The sequence below is a fragment of the Carcharhinus amblyrhynchos genome, chromosome 5 (assembly GCF_965287045.1).
Source record: "Carcharhinus amblyrhynchos chromosome 5, sCarAmb.v2.hapA, whole genome shotgun sequence".
NCBI classification, from domain to species: Eukaryota; Metazoa; Chordata; class Chondrichthyes; order Carcharhiniformes; family Carcharhinidae; genus Carcharhinus; species Carcharhinus amblyrhynchos.
In genome coordinates, this window is record NC_137328.1 from 97,540,916 (window position 1) to 97,554,756 (window position 13,841).

A 13,841-nucleotide genomic window follows, 5' to 3' on the forward strand; every position below is an offset into this window, starting at 1 on the left:
CTGTCTTCTTACTCTTCCACCTCTCGCTCTTCTATTGCCTTGGCCTGGCTTCAGTTCTTGGATATCTGAAAGGCACGAGGGCAGAGTTGCGATGAAGTAAAAAGAAATATAAGAGGTGTGTGCTTACTGCATCTGCAGTTTATCAGAAGAGACTGTGGATTGAGAGGAAGTGGGGTGTGAGAAGGAGGATTAGGTATGAGTGCACCATCATTTTAGTAGTTTCTAACCTGCCTCTGACTACGATGCAGCAATATCTGGGGAGAGGAGAGAGTGGGGTTAATGATGCATCGAGCAGTATTTTACTATAATCTTGACCAATTGTGGTTAAGCTTTCATAGTTGCATACAGAGAGTACAGTGGAATTTCAGCAGACTGATTCCTGAGACGGTAGGGTGGTTTATGGGGATGGATTGAAGAAACTGGGCCTTGAAGAACTTCGAATAATGAGAAAAGTCTCATTGAAACTTATAAAATTCTTAAAGAATATATTGGGTTAGATGTGGAGAGGATGCTTCCCTGAGCTGGTTGGTGTGTCTATCGCCAAGGGACATAGTCACAGAATAAGCAGCAGGCCCTTTAAGACTGGAATGAGGAGGAATTTCTTCACTCAAGAAGTGTAGTGGAGGACATGCCCCTATCAACATCAATGGGGATGAAGTGGAAATGGTCGAGAGTTTCAAGTTTCTATGTGTCCAGGTCACCAGCAACTTGTCCTGCCCACCATACTGACATGAAGTTAAGAAAGCCCAACAACGCCTCTATTTTCTCAGAAGACTAAAGAAATTAGGCATGTGTGCTACAACTCTCACCAACTTTTACAGATGCACCATAGAAAGCATCCTTTCTGGTTGTGTCACAGCTTGTTATGGCTCCAGCTCCGCCCAAGACTGCAAGAAACAAGAGAAAGTTGTGTGAGGCCCAGTCCGTCACGCAAATCAGCCTCCCATCCATTGACTCTGTCTACATTTCCCACTACCGCGGAAAGGCAGCCAGCATAATTAAGGACCCCACACCCCAGACATTCTCTCTTTCACCTTCTTCCATTGGGAAAAAAATACAAAAGTCTGATGTCACATAAAAACTGACTCAAGAATAGCTTGTTCCCTGCTGCCCTCAGATTTTTGAATGGACCTAGCTCATATTAAGTTGGCCTTTCTCTTCACGCTAGCTGTGACTGTAACTGTTCATCCTGCACTCTCTCATTTCTTTCTCTATGTACAGTATGCTTTGTCTGTATAGTATACAATAAATAATACTTTTCACTGTATACTATTACATGTGACAATTATAAATCAAATCAAGTCACTCAGAGGTTGGTGAACCTTTGGAATTCTCTACCACAAAGGACTGTGGCACCTCAATCATTGAGCATACTCAAGAGAGAAATTGATAGATTTCTGGATAATAATGACATCAAGGGATGTGGAGATGGTGGGGAAAATTGGGTAGAGGTAGATGATCAGCCATGATCTGTTTGTATGGCGGAGCAGCTCCACCAGCCAGTTGGCCTACTTGTGCTCCTGTGTTCCTATGACAGCACATCCGGCTCTTGTGGCTTGATACCTGGCACTGACCAGCATGGCTATCTGGTATCAGCTATCTGATCCCATTGCCTCCTCAGAAACTCCTGGATCCTTACGAATAGAGCACATTTCTCCTCCCGTTTCAACCCAAATGCCATTAATGTTGAGGCCCCTCCCTTCCATGCTATGCCATTACTGAGTGATTCTTAGGCCAGAATAATCTGCAAAATAACTTCCAGGATCTCATCCAGACACAGTGCACCTTACCTTTAAGAAATGTCACCTACCTTTAACTGATACTAGCATCTAGGTAAGGGGCTACATACAGATAAGAGGTGGGAGTGGTCAATGAAAGCTTTTGAGGATAACAGAGGCAATAGTGTGGCAGCAGGAAGCAAATCAATTGTAGATAAATGTCTGGCTTCAGCTGTTTAGATAAGCATGGAAGCAGGCAGGGGCAGTTTTACTCAGCTGGATGTCTGTGAGAGGCGTTGGAGATGGCTGATGTGACAACCCATGTAAAAGATCACAGGCAGGTTAAAAAGAATGAAGAGAGATGTTTGCCTTTATCACAGTCATATGGAATGTTATTTATGACTTTGATCAGAGCCATTTTCAGTTTTTTGACTAAAGGATAATTGGGCAGATAGTTTGCTTGTTTGTCTTTTGAAGCAAAAATGACCAAAGAGTCATAGAGGTTTACAGCATGGAAACAACTTGTCCACGCTGCCTTTTTTTAAAACCCCTAAGCTAATCTCAATTGCCCATATATGGCCCATATCCCTCTATACCCATCTTACCCATGTAACTATCTAAATGCTTTTTAATAGAAAAAGTTGTACCTGCCTCTACTACTAGCTCTGGCAGCTTGTTCCAGACACTCACCACCCTCTGTGTGAAAAAATTGCCCCTCTGGAAGCCTTTGTATCTCTCCCCTCTCACCTTATACCTATGCCCTCTAGTTTTAGCTCGGGGGCCATGTTCATCATGTGAGATGTTCAGTAGGGTTCCAATGGCTACATGGGTAATGCTAAAGCCAATCTACATCCAAAGGTTCTGCTGCAAATAGGACAGAATAGTTACCATACATGATTGAGTTTTGGATGAGTTGCTGGCTTAGGATTTCCTCTCCTCTCTGTCTCTGATATGCACTTGCTTTCAAAGGAGGACAAACCATGTTTTATTTGGTTGCACCATGTGTAGCGATTCTGCGTAATATTGTCATAGGACTCCAGGTCAATGCCAGAAGTCCTCAGTGGAACCTTCAGAGTGTCCTTGTAGCGCTTTCTTTGACTGCCTTGTGAGTGCATCCCAGCCTCAAGCTGTTCATAGATTTACTTTGATAAGCATACTGGCTAAATGTTCAGCCAAACTCCATTGTGACTCTATCAATAAGGTGTGGGTGCTTGGGTGAACACCTCAGTCTCTGATATTTAGTCCTGCTATCTGATACAAAGAACAAAGAAATTACAGCACAGGAATAGGCCCTTCGGCCCTCCAAGCCTGCACTGACAATGCTGCCTGTCTGAACTAAAACCCCCTACCCTTCTGGAGACCATATCCCTCTATTTGTCCAGATGCCCCTTAAAAGTCACTGTCGTATCAGCTTCCACTACTTCCCCCGGCAGCGAATCCCAGGCATCCACTAGCCTCTGTGCAAAAAAACTTGCCTCGTACATCTCCTTTAAACATTGCCCCTCGCATCTTAAACCTGAGCCCCCTAGTAATTGACTCTTTCATCCTGGGAAAAAGCTTCTGACTATCCACTCTGTCCATGCCCCTCATATTCTTGTAGACTTCTATCAGGTCTTCAGAAACTTCTGAAGGAAGCTCAAATGAAAGAGTTGAGCTCTTTGGCATAATACCTGTACAGGCCAAGTCTTGTAAATGCAAAATTGAGTGGACAGAACCTATCCTCTATAGACATTCAGTTTGCTAGGCAGATTTATTTCTCTTTGTTTCCAGGCTGATGTTTGAAGTCTGTCAAAGGTTACACTTGCTTTGGTGATTCTTGCATGTGTCAGACTGTCAATGTAGACAGTTTAATGGAGAGTGCTGCTGAGATAAGTGAACTTATCCATTACTGACAGCTCCTGGCCATGATTGACATTTTGGGCTCAAGATGGGGCTTCCCCAGAACAAGAAGATACATTACTTCAGCTTTCTTCGTGCTGATCGTAAGGCTGTAGTTGTCACATGTTTTGGAGAACAAGTCCATGATACAAGTCCAGCTCCAGACTGTCAACAAGTGCACATCGACAAATAGGGAATCGCAAAGTCAAATCAAACTTTGTGACCAGTCATGAAAAGGAAGTGGACAGAGAGATTTGTAAACAAGTCTGCAAAATGAGGAGTAAAGTGCAGAATTACATTCATGAATAATTTCAGCAGATCCCAAAATGAAGAGGCAAGGGGAGGAAGTGAAAGGGGCAAAGGGAATGGAGTTTCTGCAGCTGGTACAAAACTCATTCCTGACTCAACAAGAGAGGAAACACTGCTACACCTAGTAATGGAAAATGAACCAAAGAAGTTAACTGTGGGAGTAATCACTCTATAAAAAGATTAAGGTAATGATTAAAAGAGATGTAGTTGGTACAAGGACCACAGTAATAGATTGGATAAAAGCCAACTAAGAGGGAGGTAAATGTGAGAAAATTATTGACAGAGTTACAAAAAACAGTGGGTAATATTTAAAGGAAAGAACAGTAAGATTTCAGGAAAAATATATTCCACTAAAACATAACAAAATGGGTGGCACGGTGGCACAATGGTTAGCACTGCTGCCTCACAATGCCAGGGACCCGGATTCAATTGCCAGCTTGGGTCACTGTCCGTATGGAGTCTGCATGTTCTCCTCATGTTTGTGTGGGTTTCGTCCAGGTAGTCTGATTTCCTTCCACAGCCTGAAAGACAGGCTGGTTAGATGCATTGGCAGTGCTAAATTTTCCCTCTGTATACCCAAACAGGCGTCAGAGTGTGGCGACTAGAGGATTTTCACTAACTTCATTTCAGTGTTAATGTAAGCCTACTTGGGACATTAATAGATAAACTATGAAACTAAATAGTCAAGTATGAGACACCATGGCCAGTATTTATTGGAGGCAGTGGGGTTCTTGCACACAGGCTGGAGAGTCAGCAAAAGCCCAGTGTCACCTCATTTAGGGACAACTCACTGTATTCAATGCCACTCAGGCATTTGATTAGGTAGCAGCAAGCCTTCCATTGGTTCAAGGGGCCCCAGAGCATTAGTGTGGATTTCTGGGTTATTAGTCCAGCATATTACCACTAGACCACCATCTCCTCTAAGGGAGACAATGTAATGGATATGGTGTACATGGATTTCCAGATGGCTTTTGTTAAAATGCCACGTAAAAGGCTCATGACAAAGGTCAGGGTGTGTGGAGTAAGAGGCAGGTACCAGATGGTTACAAGATAGAAAACAGAGATTAGGAATTATGGGAAATTCCTCTGACTGGTAATACATTGAAGCTTGTTTATCAAATACAAGCACATAACACATTGAAATAAGCAACATAAATTGATAAGAACAAAGAACTATACAGCACAGCAACAGGCTCTTTGGCCCACCAAGCCTGCACCGACATACACCTTTCCAAAATAAAGACCTTTTGCCTCAAAGCAGTCCATATCCCTCTATTCTCTACCAATTCATGTATTTATCAAGATGCCTCTTAAACACTGCTATAAGGCAAAAAGTTTCACCAACAAAATATTTGGGTTCATTTCTAGAGGCATGAAGTACAAAAACAGGAAAGTAATCGCACATTTTTATGGAACCTTGGTTTGTATATACTTGGAATATTGTGTGCAATTTTGGTCTCCACACTAGAAAATGGATATTAAAACACTGGAAAAATGCAAAGAAGATTTTTAAGGATGTTGCCAGAATTGAAAGGTTGCAATTTAGTTGGAAAGATTGAACAGGCTGTGGTTCTGTACTCTGGCCATGAAAAGACAAAAAGACTTTAAAATCCTGAAGCAATTCAAGAGGGGGGATATGGAGAAATGGTTCCCAGTTGTGGCTAAGTTCAGAACAAGGAGGTACGTATATAAGGTAGTCATTAACAAATCAAATAAAGAATTTAGAAGAAATTTCTTTACACAAAGTGGTTAGAATGGGGAATTTCTGCCTCAAGGAGCAATTGAAGTAGATAGTGTTAATGTATATAAGGGGAGGTTTGATGCTCATGTGAAGGAGAAGGGAATGGAAGGTTTGGGGCAGATGGTATGAGGTAATTAGAGTGGGACCTGGCCCATGTGGAAAACAAATGCTGGCACAGACCAATTGGATTGAATGGCCTATGTATGGGCTCATATAAATCTACATACCCTTTCGCTCTCTTATATTCTTCTTTAATGCTTTCAATATTATTACAGTCCTCATTGGTGCTCTTCTTCAATTAGTTTCTAACATCTTTACTTATTCATGGAATTCTGAAACTACTGGTATTTATTCATAAACTATAACTACCCTGTTTTAATGAAATAGTTATCTACACCTTTGCAAAATGCCCCTTTCAGAGAGTATTCTTAGATATGGGGTGAACAATAACTGAAGTGGAATGCAAGGAAGAATATCTGAAGAAAAGTACACATTATTCATCTTTTAAAAAATAGCCAAAATGCTTTAAAATGAAGTTGGGGTTGTTGGTATTCGGGAATGTTGAGATTAACTGGGTCAAAGGGTTGACTTCATTCAAATTTATCTCTTGCTCTTGTGATCGTGATGAGTGAATGCATTATTAGTTTTAACATTGAATGCACAATGAGAGTTTCTTATTCTATGAAATGTGATCTAATAACTATCAACTGTACCATAGAAGAATGCAAATTCTGTTGTATGAAGTTCACCCATCCTGCCGTGTGTGTGTAACCATTGTTGTGCAAATACTATTTGTTATCACTGAATAGGAGAAGATGATGCTTTCATCCATGCGGAAAATAAGTAACATTATATTTTTCTCTTCCACTAATTATAGCTTCCTGTGACCAACTTAACTATATAAAAGAAATGATTCCCACAAAAGATGATGTTGCTGATAAAACCAGTAGTTCTTCAAGTCATGTGTTACTGGAACAACAGAGTTTGATTTTCCATTCAGGTGAGCATGTCGAATGCTATGTTTGGTTTCAATGTCCCAAAGCTAGGGAAGGAAGAAATCAATCAGGATTCCTGTTTCTGATCTAATGAACCCCTGTCAGAAATTGTTCACTTTGAATCTTAGATGAGGAGAGACTCTGCTAAGGCTGGTTTGCACGCATAGTTGAACAGTCTGCCGACACTTTCTGGTCAGATTGTCAGTCTGAAGAACAACTACTTAAGCATGTTACCAGGGAGTTCTTGGCACCCATGCAATATGGAGTTAGTGTAGGAGGTGCGGCAAAATAACTTTGATACACAATAACTAATCTTGTGGCTTTACATTTGCATTGTGTGCTTGATGAAGACTTTCAAACCCTTGATGCTTTCTTGCAAAAAGAGACATTGTGAAAAATAATAGCCAGCTAACATCTGTAGGAAATCTGAAATAAAAACATGACATTGGAAACACATTGAACTGGCCTGCTTGTAAATGTGAGAAGACAGATGAATATCCAGAAACAAAAATAACCTCAAACATTGGCCTTGTTTTCTGTTTTGATGCTGATAGACCTGCTTTGTGTTTCAAGCACTCCATGTCATTATTTCAGTGAATCCAGCTCTCCCAGTGTGGCTAAAGTTGCGAACTTCATTTCTATTTTTGATCCTTTTTTTCCAACGTGACTTTTTAATATTTGGCAATATCATAGTTAAGAAGGTGGGAGGAAACTTGCTGTAGAGATTAACAGTATTGGCTGCATGCAGAAACACAAGTCAACTGTATTGTTTTTAGTTTTCCCTCAAATGATCAATACTTACTCAGTGAGGAATATCGGTTTTGAATTGGCCAGCTATGAAACTTCCAAATGTCTCTAAAAAATACTGAATTGCAGAACCAATTTGAAATTGGGTGTGAGTTTAATTCTAAAGAATCAGACTGGAGGAGTGCAGATCAAAAAGAGACACAGAGGGCGGGATTTTCCAGCTCGGCCAAAAAACAGGAAATCCTCCCTGAGGCCAACAGGTCTTTGCATGGCCCCTCCCCCGCCCGCTACAATTCCTGTGGCAGGTGGGATGGGAAAATTGCCCCTGGAGGGTTCAATTTTAACTCCTGGGTGGAACGTGGCCTGACTGTTGATAAGCAGCAACAGGCAGGTGTAACTAGTCTGATCAGCTGGACCTTATTAACATTCTGTAGAAACACCTGACCAAATGGCCAGACATTGGCGATTGGCCAGCAAAATGCCACTGCCACAATCCCAGCGGGTAAAGTCATCATCCAGGAAGGGAATCCCACTAAATTGTGGCCAATTAGAGCAGCACAGGCAGCACCACCAGGAGCAGTGGTCACTGCCAATATCACTCTCAGTCCAGCAGGAGAGATCAACCGTGGATCCCAGACAGAGGTGAATGCAGGCTGGGGATGGTGGGAGAGGGTCGCTGTTGAGGTGCGGGGAGGGAGGTTGGAAGCAATGGCAGGACGCTGCCATCAGCAGGCTTGCTTTCTTGATGCCAGAGTGCCTGTCAATGAGGTAAGTTGCTGGCCTCCCCTGATGGTGAATACCTTACGCCCTGCTGGTTGAATGCAGTGGCAGTGGGATTTGGCTCTTTAATGGCCATACGCCACCATTCCCACACAATGCTTGATCAGGGGAGTCAGGAAGGTGGCTGGGACCCCAACTCGCACCCTTCTATCTGATCAAACACCTCTGAACTCACCTGCAGCGCGGCATTAAATTCTACCCCAGATCTCAAGTTAATATGGCAGCTTAGGCCCAATGATGCAAGCAGAGCTTAATCTGCATATTTAAAGAGACCCCACCTCCTTGAGCAGGTGTCCTCATCACCCAGAAGTGTAACTTGAAATCAGCCAGACCAGTCAACGAAAGAACTAAGTCCCCTACTTCATTTTAATCGTATCTGCCTCCCCAGGCCTGGTTTGTATCAGGCAGAGCCAGTTAAAATCAAGCTCTGAAACTCTTAACATTAGAATCCAGTATTTTATTAACTTTGTTTTTCATTGTACAGACCCAAACACGAAACAAACAGCCTTGTCTCATCAGCAACCAACTCCAAGCAGTCTGCATCCAGGGGGTTTACAGTCACAGCGGGTGATGCAGCTGTTAATGCAGGAATGCTCATACGTCCCACAGGAAAGCAAAAATGGACAAGAGGATGGAGCTGAAGAGGAGAACATTTTCTACTTCTGAAAGTCCTTCAACATTAGCACTTTAGAGTCAAACTGGAACAACATATGGGCACCTTGACCTCTTGGTCACATTCAGTTAAATGTTACAAATGCTGAAATCTGGCAGTTAATTCTTTACTAAGCCTTGTAGACCCAGATATGCTTATGAACCTTGAAGTTTCATGAAATTTATTACACTTTTCAGTTTAGTGATAAGATTGTGATATATGAAACACTATATATCATGTGTTACGTCACGCTAGCTGAGGCAGTTATAAATCAGAAAAAGACCGTATCCAACTTGCAGTCTTCTCATTTCAAGGGCAGGTTTTGATATTTTGCCTGTAGCCCTTAAGTTATTAATTACAATAATCTGATTTTCTTTAATCAAAGGTCCTATTTCTAAGGTTAAACACTATCTTGCTTACTCAGTTTAAGCTTAATTTCTCAGGGTCACAGTGGCCTCCCACTACGCAGGTTCTGTTTTATTTTATTAATTCTACAGCCTGTCATTATTAAAAGTGTTCAGTGTGATTTATGGCCTACTTAGACATCACCAAAGTTGGCTTTCAATTGCAATTTGATCCTTCCATGAATACAGTATTTTTTTTTCAGTTACAAATCTTGAGGTTTCCTTGTTTGACTGAGTTATGCCCGACTTTTATACCATCCTTTCAAATACTTGGAACATGAGAGAATTCCGGCCTAGGGGAGACTATTATACTTCTCCTTAACTCATCGTTCACTTTGCAAATGTCATAACCTGCTATAGGTCGAGCATCATTTATCCAAAACCCTTGAGGCTGATTGCATTTCAGATTTCAGGTCATTTGGGTTATCTGATATAAACTTACATTACAATGGCCGAAGCCTAGGTTAGCTATAGCCTAAAGTAAACAAAATGATTAGAATAATAAGATGTGAATTATAAAAGCAGAGTACCTATGATAAGTTTCTTTTTGACTTGTTCACGACAAGATAAATAGTGCAGACAAACAACTAGATGAAATTTTCCCAGAGATCAGCAAAGGGTAGGAAAAGCAGCGTTGAAAGCACCGATAGCAACAGTGTTTTTATCTGCCATATAGTCCAACAAATAGAAATATAAACATCAAAGAGCAGGACCCGTGCCATATCGCTGGGGGGGGCGGCCTCTGATTTGCCCGCCTCGCCAGCAACTTAGACTCTCGAGTATCGGGAAGCCATTTTTAAAGGCCGCTTCAGCACAAAGAAGTCGACCCTGGAGCTTCTATCCACCCCCATCCCACTTCACCATTATCACAGGGGGCAGTGCCTGCCCATGACCCTCTTCCCCTGAGCGATACACTCATCTAAGCTCCCCAGGTGATGTGCTCATCTGATGCACCATAGGAGACCAATCATCCTTCCCTACCCCAACATGGATGGGATTTTCTGATGGGGGTGGAGTTTGTTGATTCTGTCATAGAGATCTGAGAATGATACACTAACTAATTTAAAGAATGTTCCAAACGTTGAACATGTGAAAACGTACTCCATCATTGATGGTGGGGGACAATTGCACCCATCTGTTTTTATTTCAGATTTCCAGCATCTGCAGGGTTTACTTTTATTGCACAGGTCAAGTAGCTGTATATTGTCAACAAGGATCACGATTTGACTGCTTTCACGAGATTTTCCACTCCTGTTGCCGAACCCATCCAATGCAATTGGGAGTAGAAAATCCTGGCCTTAGACATCCCGTGCTAAAGGGTATTGAGGATTTTATGTGTTTTTTTTAACGTGTTGGGTTTATGGAATTCGTGGATAACAGATACTCGATGTGTACAACAAAAGTAAAATCTGCAGATGCTGGAAATCTGAAATACAAACAGGAAATGCTGAGCAAACTCCACAGATTTGGCAGCACCTGTGGAGAGAGCATCTCCGTATGACTCTTCTTCAAAGCTGAGATAACCCACTCGCCTCTCATCACCTTTAGTTGCTTTCCATGATATATTGCTATCCATATATTGAATTTGCCAACCCTATTCATTCTCCACTGTTCCACACATTCACTGTCCTCTTTGTAAAGTTGTTAAATCAAAACTGCCTGTCTTAATTCTGTGACCCGTATTGTAGAATTTGTGTTTTCTCTTAAATACAGTCCTCTATTAAATAAAGAGCTTGCATTTATATATTTTTATGGCCCCAAAATGTCCCAAAGTGATTTACAGCCAGTAAAGTGGTTTAATTTATCCGTATGCCTTAGATTTCTGAACCTATTGGTGACATTTCTTGTGTACAGTCTCCTTATAGTACAGGTATCTAATCCATGTTATCAAATTAGTTCGCTGTAATTTCACCAGTAGAGTGTTCTCCTCACAGTAATATGGGTGACCAGAATCATATAAAATACTCCAGGTGGTGCCACAGCACTGCTTTGTGCTAATTCATTGCCATTCTGAGATTTGTGTTTCAGCCCTCTGGCTGGAAATCTTAAAATCTTTGTTTTTCTTTTCATTGTTGTTACACTATGTCCTGGGGTTTCAAAAGACCACCCAGAAACAGTCCATATCATTGTCCTCTGCTGTAAGCTGCAGAATCATGTCAATTAGGTTATATTTCCACTGTCTATTCACCCACCTTCCTCTCATCCCTTTGCGAACAGTAAGTGCCAGTCAGTTGCCAGTCTAATTGCCCAATCTAAAATCTCCTTTTCATATTTGCTCTCTTATTTGTGGTCCTTTTCTTCTTCTCCCACATACCCCAGCTATGATAGTAGCAGCGTACTTTTCGCATGTATTACACTAATCCCCAAGGCACCTTGCTGGACATCTCCCTGCTGCTGATGCAACTCCATGCTCAGCTCTCCTCCATTTCCTCCAATTCAGCCAATTTTCAGTTCATCTCGGAAACTTGGCTGCCGTTGAAGATAATGTGCCCCTTGAGTTCGTTAATCACTAAAACAGTCAACGATTAGAGTTTGCATTTCTTTGCTGAACTGTAATTAATGACAACCTGTGGTCCGGTTTGTTCTCATTTGTTTTGAAATGTCAAAAGATTTGTTTCATGTGCTTTTTCTAAAGTACCAATTTAAGATCTAATGCAATGGTATGAGGCAGGATTCTCCAGCCATTCACGCCAGTGGATTTGCTGGTCCCGCTGCAGTGAATGCAGATTTGGCTGATTCTCCGTCCTCACTGGCAGCGATGGCGGGATGTGAACAGCCTGGAGAATTCCAGCCACAGAATTTCTCTCAACTCTACAACCCAACTTCCCCTATACAAGATTGTCACCTTAGTACAGGGGTTTTTTGCATCACAGTGTAGGTGTACTGATGGTCTAGTGCAGAGGAAGGCTGTGTATTAAGAAGTATATTCAATTGTACTAAAGTTACTTTCCTGTTTACCGTATTATTATTATAAAGGGATTGGAGCATGAGAGTAAAGAAGTTTTGCAGTAATTGTATGAAGCTCTGGTGAGAGCACATCTGGGGAATTGTGTACAGTTTTTCTCTCCTTACTTAAGGAAGAATATATTTGCCACAGAAGATTCACTGAAATGATTCCTGGGATGAAGGGATTGCCTTATGACATGTGATTGTGTAGACTAGGTCTGCATTTCTAATTGAAATGCATAAAATTCGTAAGGCACTTGGCAGCGTTGCTGCTGGGAGGATGTTTCCCTTGGCTGGAGCTAGGGGTTACAGTCTCTGAATAAGGGGTTTGGTCATTTAGGACTGGAGTATGAAGAGCTCTGCAGAGAGTGTGGATACTTAGTCATTGACTTTATTTGAGTCAGCGATTGACAGATTATTGGATACCAAGGGAATCATGAGATAGTATAGGGAAAGATAGAAGACCAGCAAAGATTTTTTTGAATGATAGAATAGGCTCGAGCGGCTCAATGGCTGATTCCTGCTCCTAATTCTTATGTTCTTAAATGTGCAACTTTGACTCTACCTTCACACTTCAATTATTGATCATTTTGCGCATCAATCCAGCAAATGACAGTGCTTTAATTAGACAAATTTAATCAATCAGTTCCAAGAAAATGTTCCTTACCCTTGTGCTGCAGGGATGAATCCCACCATAAACCTTTGTGATTCCCTGTCCTCCTTCAAGACATTCTTTAAAACTTAGGGCCAGATTCTCTGACTTGCCCAGGGCTGGGATTTTCCAGTCCCACTGCAGTGAACAGAAATTTGGCTAAGCGCCAGATTCTCTGTTCTGACTGCCAGTGGCGATGGGGTGTGAACGGTGGGAGAATTCCAGCCCTAATGTTTGACCAATTTGAGGCCAGTTTTGCTAATATATTTTTACGTGGCTCTGTGTCAAACTTTGTCTGATAACATTCTGGGGATATGCCTTAGGCTGTTTTTACTATGTTAAAAGTGCTATATAAATGCAAGGTGTTGTTATGGTATGAAGTTGGGTAAGATAAATGGACAATTGAAAGGCATAATGGATAAATGAATAAAATCATTCATTATTATTTTGTTGACCATTTCTACCAATTAGGCTGGATTGCATCAAATAAGCTCAACACTCAAAACTCATAGTAAATTCTGTACACAAATCAGTACCTAGCTGTCTTTAAGCCTAGAATATTATTAAATGTCAGAGAGAGTGCTCAGGTGTGTTAAATATCTGTTTGCTTAAGGAATTGCGTATATTATGCCATGAGCCACAATTCCTGTATGGATGAAACGAAATTGAATGAACAGTTACATGTTGCATTTAGCTGTAACCAGTATAAGTTAAATCACTACTACATCCTGTTTAATAATTTTGTTTAGATGATCATGTAAACTGGTTTTATAACTGTAACGACCTTTCTTATATGTATATTTAGAGTTGTGGTTATATTCACAGTGCCTGTGCCCTGAACCATCAGAATGTGCATTCAGCTCACTGACTGGCCTCACTTAATCATGGGAGACCAGTGATGGGAAAATGCCCCCCCATTAAATGGGAAGATGGAAGGGACAGATGTGAGACTCCTGGCGGCCAGGGGTCACATGCCAATTCGACTCATTACTGAGCCAATTGGCACCAATGATCCCTGA

The 13,841-nt window shown here is 41.5% G+C and overlaps 1 protein-coding gene across 4 annotated transcripts in view; it reads left to right on the top strand.

Moving 5' to 3' along the window:
• The window catches only part of arhgef28a (Rho guanine nucleotide exchange factor (GEF) 28a), a 393,722-nt gene extending 380,446 nt beyond the window's left edge, over window positions 1-13,276 (top strand). For all 4 annotated transcript variants that reach the window (XM_080189269.1, XM_080189270.1, XM_080189271.1 and 1 more), the window contains 2 exons: window positions 6,524-6,646; window positions 8,653-13,276. In XM_080189269.1, coding sequence (XP_080045395.1) covers window positions 6,524-6,646; window positions 8,653-8,834 — 305 coding nt within the window. In that variant the 3' untranslated portion in view covers window positions 8,835-13,276. The remainder of the gene's footprint in view (window positions 1-6,523; window positions 6,647-8,652) is intronic.
• The last annotated feature ends 565 nt before the right edge of the window (window positions 13,277-13,841 follow it).